This window comes from Maylandia zebra, linkage group LG2 (assembly GCF_041146795.1).
Source record: "Maylandia zebra isolate NMK-2024a linkage group LG2, Mzebra_GT3a, whole genome shotgun sequence".
In the NCBI taxonomy this organism is placed as follows: Eukaryota; Metazoa; Chordata; class Actinopteri; order Cichliformes; family Cichlidae; genus Maylandia; species Maylandia zebra.
In genome coordinates this window covers 39,904,178-39,915,954 of record NC_135168.1, presented here as the reverse complement: position 1 = coordinate 39,915,954, position 11,777 = coordinate 39,904,178, and the positions used below count along the sequence as shown (strand labels likewise).

At 40.1% G+C, this 11,777-nt stretch overlaps 1 protein-coding gene across 5 annotated transcripts; it reads left to right on the top strand.

The window, feature by feature from the left end:
• Positions 1–4,889: 4,889 nt before the first annotated feature.
• On the top strand, positions 4,890–11,480 carry LOC112436235 (arylsulfatase I-like). 5 transcript variants are annotated; one of them, XM_076873437.1, is made up of 6 exons: positions 4,890–5,409; positions 6,072–8,501; positions 9,449–9,539; positions 9,627–10,016; positions 10,925–11,029; positions 11,152–11,480. In XM_076873437.1, the coding sequence occupies exons 1-2, from the start codon at positions 5,096–5,098 to the stop codon at positions 7,468–7,470; spliced, it is 1,713 nt and encodes a 570-aa protein (XP_076729552.1). In that variant the 5' UTR covers positions 4,890–5,095; the 3' UTR covers positions 7,471–8,501; positions 9,449–9,539; positions 9,627–10,016; positions 10,925–11,029; positions 11,152–11,480. The 5 variants fall into 5 exon arrangements, with proteins under 5 accessions (XP_076729552.1, XP_076729549.1, XP_076729544.1 ...); XM_076873434.1 differs by having other exon boundaries at positions 9,399–9,539; XM_076873429.1 differs by having other exon boundaries at positions 9,395–9,539; positions 10,928–11,029.
• Positions 11,481–11,777: the final 297 nt, after the last annotated feature.

Here is an 11,777-nt window from a genome sequence, read left to right as displayed (position 1 = left end):
TGTCTCTGTTAGCTCGCTCTTGTGGCTCTAAGTTTCTTGACTCAGTTCTCTTTTTTAATCACATGTTCGAAAAAAACAAACCCATTACCCATCCACATAGCCAGACAATCCACAAGCTATTCAAGCAAGTGAACAAGTCAGAAATATCCCAGAAACTGCCAGAAAGGTCAGTCAACTCTATCAGGTGTATTTGGATATAAGTCTAACTTTTTGCTTTGGTGTGGGAGGACATTAATGGTGATTGGGCATGGGTACATGCTGCCAGTGAAAAGATCTGAGAAAGCTGGCGGTGAGATCTTAGGTCAAACTAAAGGAGAGTATTGGGTAAGCAGGGGGTCAGTAAGAGCAAGGCAGCTGAAAGAGACTCATTCATCAGGGAAAACCAGAAAAGGAAAGCAGTGTGTAGTCCAAGCTCAACGTCAGCACTCAGTGGGTCTCACTGAGCTTGATTTCACCATCTTCCACAAGCTTGCTACCCCTCATACTCTTCTCTCTCACTCTCACACTCTCACACTCATACACACACACACACACACACACACACACACACACATTTGGTTTGGACAACGTGCAGGTTATGAGGCTGACTCAGCTCCCATTCTTAGAGTGTTGATGGGATGGGACAGACCACCAAAGTTTTGTGGAAGAAAAACAATTTTAATTTGTAATATTTAAAAGTGAGCAAAGAAAATGTAATATTTAATTTGCTCATGTTTACTCCAAACAAACATTCCAATATATTAAACTGGGTATTGACGAGTGTAAGAAAATGGATTTTAGCTAAAGTTACTGCTTGAGGGAGGACCAAAAGACATCCTTGAACACAAGGAAAAAGAAGTAGTACGCTCCCCTCGGCTTTGATGGCACGTTTCTGTAAAATGACTGCAGTATTTGTACAGGCTACACTTGTAAATGGCAGCCTGTTTCACAGGAAATAAATTACGCTGGACACATTTAACAGCTCACATCTGTGCTCACTCTCCATTTAATTACCCGCTATAGACGGCAAGGTCTGGGTGCCACAACCTGTCATCGCTGCCACACTGGCACAACAGTAAAACTGGTTAAGTGGAAACACTTACACACATGTGATTAATAAATATATAAAAGAATAAAAAATAGCATAACTGAGCTATACTTTTTTTTAACACCCTCTCCTTAGGGATTCTTCAACGAGTCCCTTATGATGTATATCCAAGGGGCTTTGCAGGAGGGTCCTAATGAACTGCTATGCCTAGCCTTGCCAACCAGGTGCTGCCGGAGCTCCACATGAGCCAAATCAAACACACCTTCAGCGATGGCCAAGGCCATGTGTTTGAGCCCTTCCTCTGATTTCCACCTGCTGAGGGCTGATATGTGGACTTTAAAACCCCACCAGACAGAGGAAATCTAAGAAATGTTTACTCTTTATTTGAGTTAGAAATTAAAGTTATCAGTCTTAAACACTTGATTCTGGGACAGATCTTGTGACATGGTAACTACTGCACTGTAAAAGGCAACCACACAAGTTCACAAAGAGAAACTGAGGCAATAATAATGCTGTTAGCAGAATCTAAACGCTGTTCCTGTTTTTTGGTAAATACAGTTCTTTTCTTCTGTGTAACTTGTAAACTGAGTCAAAACCTACGCAAATTAGCCATACTAACCTCCCTACTTTCTTATCTACAGTGCTCTTATTCAGTTACTTCTCTCTGCATTTGAATAGCTAATATAACTGTATGTAGGTCCTGGTTGTTGTCGAGGACTGTTTATGAAACTCACCTGAGAGAGGAAGCGTCTTTGGCCTTTACTTTGCTCCCAAATAAATGACCTGTAGCTGAAAGATTGATAAAAGATGAAAAAGCCATTTTTAGTAAATTCTGAAACAAGGCTTCTATTGTATAAAGTGGAGAGATGACAAGCTGAGCATGCTGAAGTACAAGTTTTGCCTCAGAGTTGGCACACAGGAGGAAAAAGAACAGTTCCATCCAGTCTTACTCAGATTAGAAAATTGGGGTGAGAGGTGGGGGTAATGTGGAGGTTTACCGGCAGGGCTGCGTTGATTAGAAAGGGGGTAGTGTTCCTAGTGAAGCAGAGCAGCCGTATTCAGTAACAGCACCACTTTCTTTAGCCAAAGCCAACATCTGCTGCCGACCGGCACAGCCGTCTCTACTTCCCTTTAAACTCATTGTCGGATTTCTCAAGGCCTTAAAATCCTGCTTGGAACCGGTTTGGACAGGGATGTAAAGATGAGAAAATGCTGTGAAAGTATAATTTTGTGTTACTAAATCCAAATCTTTTAGGGTGGGTCTGCTATTGATTTACTCTTTACGTGACAGAGAGGCAAAAACCACAGAAGCAAGACAGGAGCTGAAAACTACCTGTACCAGCAAAAGCTACCATTGCTATTTATAACTTTATGAATGGTTTTCTCCAGCTCAAGCTAAGAAATCCTTAAAGAAACTGGATTCTGTTTTATGGCTCCACTGTTAATTACGGGGTAGGAAAATGAAGTGTTAAATTTATGATAGCCTACTTCACAGCACTTTGCTCACATCCTCTGGAAGAAATTGGCAAATTAGGAGGGTAATGAACAGCCAGTGAACACAATTAAATCTCAGTCTGAGAAATTCCCATGTAGCAGATTTAAAGGTTGTTACCACATAACAAGTTTAATTGGTTAATCAATAACTAAAATAGTGAAATAAGTGTCTGAGAATGTGAAATTTAACTCCCACAGCAACAACTCAGAATGAGTGGTTTCTTAAAGCAGAGTGACCTTTTTTAACATGCCTGAAATGACCGCTTACTGGAAATAGACAGCTGCGGTTTACGAGGATATTAAGAAATTCCATTTTTATTTACATTTTTTAAAAACACGAGCCTAACATAAGTTAAAACAAACAAATAACTTTAAAAATAACCTCCAGAAACCGAGCACGATGTTTATTCAGGGTCCGTGATATTCTATTACTGGTGCATTGTAAGGTTACTCATTCTGTAAATACTGTCATCAAACCATTTTGTGGCTTAGCCTTGCGTTCGTGGTGAAATTATTTTGGCAATATGACAATCCACAAAAGAAAGAGCAAATGTGGAAGGCGAGCAAGAATATATCTGTGGTATTGGCCTATCACAGTCTTTTTAGACTTCAGAGTCTGTCGGGTCTCTGGGGACGTGGCTCTGTTAATATTTGTGGATGTGATAGACGTGAGTGTTCGTATACGTGTTGTTTGCATTGTGGTCTTGGATGTGAGCAGAGTTGTTGTCAGCCTGGCGAGCTGCTGCAGTTACAGCTCTGAGCGGCAGAAAACAGATGAGTCACATCTCATAAGTGTGGCTGCCCAAAGACCAGGAAACTCTCTTTCCTCTAATTTTTTGCATACTTTTGAGGAAAAGCAGTAATATCACAATCATGATATGTAATGTATTCCCTCTAGAACAGCACGAGAATAAACATGATCGTATAAAACTTCAGGTCCCTTTTCATCCCTCTTTCTCTGTTTGTTCTGTCATAAAGTCTAAAGCTCCGCTCTAAAGATGCCTTTCCTGCTTCAAGACAAACATGCCCATCAACCTCAGCTTTATACTCTTTTGGGGGGCGGGGTCATTCTTCCTTTTGCACCCCACGACCTCCATGCCCACAAACCTCAATATCAACACTTGCAAGGTGTGATGTTTTACATCTCACTATGTTGACCAACTCCTCGCTTCAGTATATCAGTTTATTTTTGTCTGCTAGCCACATTTGACGTTGGTGACCATGAAGTATTCATTATATTCAAGATTTAAAGCAAAAGAAATATTAACCACCAGCCTTATTTTTCAAATTTGATTCCCTGTAAAATCGCCCTGTTTCCCAGAATTGCATTGTTGCCATTTTTGCCAATGAAGGACCTCAAGAAGGAGTGCAATGTTCAGTGGAAACTGTGCAGTGTTTCGCAAGGAGACGGCCCTGAAGGGAACAGCGTCAATCACTTTGTGCTTTTAGCTCTGCTATGAAATGAAGCCTGATCCTAGCTTCAACAGCACCAGAGCTCAAAAACACTTGTGATTCACAGTGACAGGCAAATACCCAATGTATGTTAGATTAATTATTTTCTACTTTTTATAGTCTGATTTTTAGCTGTTCTCTACAGCTATTCCACTGTTCCCAGTCAAAGTGAACCTGTATCATGATGGTGATCTACAGTGCAGATACTGTGGAGAAATACCTCCAGGAGCTGTGGGTGAGGCTGTGCAGTCCTGCTGCTTTCTGTTGACCCACTGGATGATTTGTAAAGTGCTTCCATGACGCCCAGCTGGAGATGTTATCAGAGTCAGAGAAGTCTGTTCTGTCTCTCTCGTAGGGTCTGCAGTGCGCAGAAACAGCAGGAAAAATAAGAGTGTTTGTGAGTGCAGTACAGAGTAGAGTGGAGACCTGTGTCTGTAGGGCCCCACAGCCACCCTGAGACTCAAATCTCCCCCACACATGGTGTTTTTTTTTCTGTAGACCCTCTGTCAACTGTGTTTTAACCAGGTCAGATGGGGAGATATTGCTCTTGCTTTCTAAGGTTTTCTGAAGTTTATAGGGTGGCATATTGAAATGATGATCATGATGGAGCCCAAATGAAGAGGAGAGTCTATGATGCAATTATTTTGAGTACTAAGTATGTTTTTAAAGCTATTTTTTACAGTCAAAGACCAACAAAGCTACATTAATATCTAGAATAATGCAGCACAATGTCCAAATTCAGCAGAAGTATCACTAATGTGAGATGTAAACTCTCCATTAACACCTGGATGTAGTAGAAATACTGTATTTTCTTTGGCAGTGGGGTCAGTAGGGGCTGATATTATTTCAGTGAGGCAGCAAGGCAACTGGGCGGGGTTAACAGGAACACTTGGAAAAGTGGAATGCTTTCAAAGGTGGCAGAAAGTGTTTGGAGATTCAGCGAGGCTGGAGGTGTAGCTTTTCTTAGTTTTAGGTTGCTTAACTGCCATTCAAGTGTACAAGGGGTTACTTGCAACACCTTATGAGGGGATTTTTTTTAACCCTGAGTCTCACTGCATTGTTATTTAGCGCCAGCTTACTAAATACAAGCAAGCTTAAGTAATTTAAAGCGTCACAGGAACCATGGCAACGACAGCTCTCACCGGTTTCTCCATGATGAGCCTGCTGAGCCTCGGGTACCTGACCTGGGATCTGATGAGCCCTAACCAGGTGGAAAACGATCCAGAAAAACCTTTTATTGGCAGATTTCCTGTCCCTCAACCCCCTCATATTATTTTCATTATGACAGATGACCAGGGGTTCAATGACATTGGCTATCATAGCTCAGACATCAGGACACCGGTGCTGGATAAACTGGCTGCGGATGGCGTGAAGCTGGAGAATTATTACATCCAGCCCATCTGCACCCCATCCAGAAGTCAATTCATCACTGGCAGGTAAAGTGTCCTGTGACTGGACTGCTCCTTATTTAAAATAAATGCTTTGTATTCCTAGAATTAGACCATACTGATGTTTAACATAGATGTAACTGCTGCCTGATGAATTAAACTACTGGATTTTAAAGCAGCTTCCTGTTTTGTGAGCTTGTATTTGAATGCATGGGGACAGTGGAACCAAGACCACTCTTCTAGAGATAATGGCAAATCTAGAAAGTGTACAGTTTTTATGTTTCAAAGCTATCAATCAGGTCCAAACATGTGATTTCCGACTATATATTTCCAATTAAAGAAAAAGGATGTAAAAGATGTGCTTGCTATTACACAGCCTTCTGTCTGTGTTTTGACTGGCATACAAATATAAACAGACACAAATCTGGAGTGTATCTTCATGCCAATCACCATAACCTGTTTGAGAAAAACAGGGCAGTCTCCTTCTCCCTGTTCTATTTTTCTAAACCTCTTTACAACCCCTCTTATTCACATTTCTGTTTAACCTGTTGGATGTGATTGGATGATATGGATTAAGGCTGTCTTGATATCAGATTTCCCTCCTTTATTATTGCGCCCAAAAGATATGCAACCTCAAAAACGAATCTTATCCCTAAATGCAAACAATATATTTTTCCTTTTAAATATTTTCTTAATCTTAAATTCTGCAGGTACCAAATCCACACTGGTCTTCAGCACTCCATCATCCGACCTCGCCAGCCTAACTGCCTGCCTTTTGACCAGGTCACGCTCCCTCAGAGGCTACAGGAACTCGGCTACTCCACCCACATGGTAGGGAAGTGGCACTTGGGGTTCTATAAGAAGGAGTGCTTACCCACTCGCCGTGGCTTTGACACATACTTTGGATCCTTAACGGGGAGTGTTAACTACTACACCTATGATGGCTGTGATGGCTCTGGGCTGTGTGGCTTTGATCTCCATGAGGGGGAGTCAGTTGCCTGGGGTCAGAGTGGAAAATACTCCACGCATCTGTACACAAGGAGAGTACGCAAGATCCTGGCAACCCATGATCCTCAATCCCAACCGCTGTTCATCTTCCTCTCCTTCCAAGCTGTTCACACACCCTTACAATATCCAGATGAGTACATCTACCCCTACCTTGGGCTGGAAAATGTGGCACGCAGGAAGTATGCTGCTATGGTGTCAGCTGTAGATGAAGCGGTTCGTAATATAACATACGCTCTCCGCAAGTATGGATACTATCAGAACAGTGTCATCATTTTCTCTACAGACAATGGAGGTCAGCCCTTGTCTGGTGGAAGTAACTGGCCTCTTAGAGGACGTAAAGGAACCTACTGGGAAGGTGGCATCCGGGGTCTGGGATTCGTCCACAGCCCTCTGTTAAGGAAAAAGAGGAGGGTGAGCAAATCACTGGTGCACATTACTGATTGGTATCCCACATTAGTGGGATTAGCAGGTGGTGATGAGTCCCTCACTGAGGGGGTTGATGGGTATAATGTGTGGGAGGCCATCAGTGAAGGAAAAGAATCACCTAGGCTGGAAATCCTGCACAACATCGACCCTCTGTATAACCATGCACACACTGGCTCCCTGCAGAAAGGATATGGCATTTGGAATACAGCCATTCAGGCCTCCATACGAGCTGGAGATTGGAAACTTCTGACAGGAGACCCTGGTTATGGAGACTGGATTCCACCACAAATACTTCCAGGTTTCCCCAGTAGCTGGTGGAAGCAGGAGCGTCACACACGTCCTCGAAAAACAGTGTGGCTTTTTAACATCTCCGGGGACCCCTATGAACGTTATGACCTTTCTGAGCAGAGACCGGATGTTGTGAAGCAGCTGCTTGCCAGACTGGTGTACTACAATCGCACTGCAGTGCCTGTGAGGTACCCATCAGAGGATCCGCGGGCTGACCCCTATCTGAATGGAGGTGCCTGGGTCCCTTGGGTAGGAGATGAGGAGGAGGACAACTGGGGCAGTTTTTTCCAGAAAAAAAGCATGGATTGGAAGAAGAAGCTAAAGCTATCCAAAAGCAGGTCATTTTTCGGGAAACTAAAAACTCGGATCATGTCTAACATAGTATAGGAGAACACAACCAAAAGAAAATCACTGGTTTAATGAAGAGGTGCTACTTTAGTTGAGAGAACATCTGAAGATGTGTTCTCACTCATGGGCCAGGTTTCTGCAAGATCGAGCTGTAGCTGCAGGTGCATGTTCGATTTCTGTAAGAATAACCGATTGGTGATGTTTTCATTATTAATTTGTTTGTATCTCAATTACAAGTGTTTGTTTTGCAAAAGTGAACATTATAAGCTTCAAAAACACATGAGCGAATTCCATTTTACAGGTGCTAGTGTGTTTACTGTTGCACAGGTAAGGGTTGTTTTACAAACTCAAAATCTGTGTACTTGACAAGAATGACAAGGTGGAATCATCAGAAGCTTTCTAGCTTTGATTAATGTAAATGATGACTACCTCTGTGGCAATGTGACATTAATTGTAGACATTATTTCCTTCATTAAATTAGCCTCTGGATTATTGTATTTACATATTTTCTACCGGAAGAATATTCTTTGTTTCTGTACACATCAGATTCTTTTTGTGCTGTTCTGTACTTTTTATAGCAGCTACCTGTTCCACTGAATATTAGAAGAGGGCTTCCTTCTTCATTTGTCACAGCTATTCACGATGAGCTTGAACGATTGCAAGGACTTTAGCAAAAACCAGTACAAAGCAACATAGCAATATGTTTTAAAAAACAGGCTTGTTTGCCTCATTGTGCCAGAATAAAAAGTGATGAGATGCCCAGCCGGGCACATATATGCTGGTGGACATGCATGTACAGACATAGCTGTTTCTTCTATTTTTAGAGCAGGGTAGGAGGAAGCATGCAAAACAAAAGTCAAAGTAGCTTCAGTGTGTTTAAAAGCCCCGTACTATTCGCACAGGTTTACTGCACCCCTATAAGAGTGGTAGCTTCCATCTCTGCTGTAATACAGGAACTACCGATGTAGGTTCTTTTATTTTTTCACACAGATGGGTTTTCTCAGTTCCAGTTGAGTGATTATATGTGTGTTACTGCCTTAGCCTGTCCTGTTGTGTGCGTCCATTAAAATGTAAGTAAGCAATGTACATTCTTCTTTTCTAATGATCATTTTTATTCTTCTTATTCTGTTCTCCATCACTCCTCTTGCTTACTAACCTTAATTAAGAGTAAGTGAAGAATTGTAAAGCTTGCTTCCACCTGTGCAGAGCTGCAATGTTTAATGTTACTATGTTCATAGTGACTATTTGATATTTACTTTTTAAAGTTTATTGTGCTATTACAAACTTATTCACATAAAACTCTGTATCATTTGAATTTGTTTTCTTTACCCAAATACTTGTGAGTCAAAAAATCATGATTGTTCATATTGAATTCAGCCTCCTTTGTTGGATAAGAGGATTCTGTGTTTTAATATTATCTGGAGAACATTGCCTCACAGTTTCATATTGTGGCAAAGATTTGCATCCTTTTCGCGTGGTGCTTTTAACCAGGTTGTCTGCATTTTATTTGTTCTATATCTTTCATTTCTCTTCCTTTTTGGAAAGCAAACTTATGCAAACCTACAAACAGAAAAAGACATCTCTCCTGCACACCCTGTAAAGACTGTTAAACAATAAAGTTCTCTTCACAGAAGCTTCTGGACTATCGGTGACTTAATTTGTCACTTTAGTTTTGGTTTGCTCTTTGTCACACTATCTGTGGTAACCAACGTACCACGTGTGGCTGACTGTTCTGAAAGTGTGACTGCAGTTCCCAGTGTTGTTTAGATTCAAGTTTTCACATGCAATTACAACAGAGAGGAGAACATATTTGTTCATATGTGGTAAATATTTCTTAAGATCAGTTCAGTACAGCAGCCTGTCTCAGTTCTCTTTGTGTTGGCAAGGAAAGTGAATCACTTTATTTCCTGCCCCTGTGAAAATACCCTGCCTATATCATCTCCCGTTTACTGTTTCCTGTCAGTTAGGGCTGAGGTTCACAGCAGATTTACACCCGGATGTGTCCAAAATTTTCTAGATTCATTTTAAAACATTAAAACCACAGCGTGGGTGAATAAAAAGCATGGAGCAGTTTCTTATTCTTGTGCTAATGGCAGCGGGAACTCATGGTAAGATCATCCTCACAAGATGCCAAACATTTACATTTGTAATGTGAATTATTTCCACTCATGTTCTTTTGAATGCATCTTTTCCAGCTCTGGTTCCAGTTGATGAGACTACTTGTGACCTCAGGACGAGCACATGTCCATGCTCTCCTCTTCTTGAAGAAACTGTATATATCCAAGTGATGACTGATGCTAATGGCTGTCAACTGCAGTGTTCGAAGGTGCTTCCCACTGAGACAAAAACTGTGTTCAATATGAAGAAAGGAAAAACAACAACAACAGACAAGGAATTTAACAACAGACTAACATTTATAATCAACAACGGGACAATCAAGATCACAAACGTGAGGAGGAGTGACTCAGGTCAATACAGCATTGAGGTCTTTAATTCAAATGGAGTCCAAGAGAAAAACATTAATTTCACCCTGGATGTTAAAGGCAATGGAAACTTTGAAGGCAAGGCACTCTGGAACTTCGAAGGTAACTTACTCATGATTTTATATTTTTAATATTATTATACAGTTAATCAGAAATGTAAGCATGTGGGAGTAGAACTATTAAACACAGTACACATCTCTTGTGCAACTAATGATAGAAGATGAAACAGAGAAAATGCAGAGACATGCAAATGTATCATGTTGTTTAATGTTTTCGATTTCTTGAGAAGAATGAACAGAATATTTGTTGATACAACATTTTTGTATCTGTTGGTATTGTCAGTTATTTTAGCCACACAAGGGCAGCTGTTCATACCACAATTTAGTTATCTTTTTATTTCTCAGTAACTACCACCTAAACTTAAAAGGCACACTAAAACTTTCCACTTGGTCACTGATTATTACTAGCTGCACTATATGAGCACATTAAGCTGTGAAATGGATGTGTTGTAGTAGGTGTGGTTTTATGACAGGAAACAGGTGGTTTAACAGAAGTTGTCAGTGTGGTTTTTCTTCAGTGTCTAACACTATACCTCTGGTGTGGTTTAGTGGGAGTTAGTAAATAATCACAGTCAGAGCAATAAACTTTATCTACATAACACTTTTCTTAACTAAGTGTTTCACAGAACAAATGAAAAGGAATAAAAGATAAGAACAAATGTGAATCTGGAACTGTCAAGAAGTAAAGATCTTGGAAGAAACATAACCTCGGGTTCTTGATACATGTATCAAGATCAATTAATGAAGTATTCAGCCATGATCCAAACTGCATAATGGTAGCTAAGAAAAATGTCTAGGATTCATTATGTTTTTATATCTGTAATCTGATACCTCAGCCTCATAACAAACTGACTTGTTTCATGTTGGGATCTTCTATGTTGCAAATACAGTGACATTTACGTTGAACACTTAAATAAATTTCTAATTGTTATCACTGTGATCTTCCCTCAGCAGACAAGTGTCTTTACCTGGTCATAGCCTGTTGTGTACTGGCATTTCTCCTGATAGCAGTGTCATGCTGTTTTGCGTGTAGAGAAATTAACCATCGTAAACAAGGTAACATGCTGTCTCATGATCAACAATGCTCAATAAGCAACTGCATCATTCACTGAATAACATAATTGGATGGGGAAGTTAAAAAGTGTTTGTTCTGCTGTATCTTTTCTATATTTTTACAGGTTCACGTGCTCCTGTACTTTAAGCAACAAGATGACTGAGCTGACCTCAAAAAGAAATCAGGAGGTGACTGTGATATTTTCATTTTATACTTGTACATACTGAAAAAGACTTGTTGGGGTTTTGTCTGTAAGGGTTTTTGTAGGGTCTTTACTGTACAATATATTGCACATTGAAGCAACTGTAATTGTGATTTGGTGAAATATAAATAAAACAGAATGGAAATTGATCCAAAAAATGTATGTAGATGATTAAAATGTTCATTTCTAAAGCCTGTCTGAAGCCTGATTATGCAACACTAAAGTAAAATAAATAAATAAATAAATCTAAATTTCAATGTAATTTTTTTATGTATAGCATTAGCTAGAAATATAATAAAAGGTATATTAAACCTTTTGATTTCTTAAAGTTTTTTTTAAATTTGTCATTTAACTCATATGTTTCTTTCACTGAATAAACATGTGATAAAAAAATTAATAGTTTAAAAGCTAAAACTGTTATAACTGACAGGACTGTATGTGACTGTAGGCAAATGGGGCAGGATAAAATCAAAAGAAATAACAGATCAAAATGAGATTTTGTGGAAGATGCTGCAGGCATGCCTGTGGTTTGTATGTTGACATGTTTC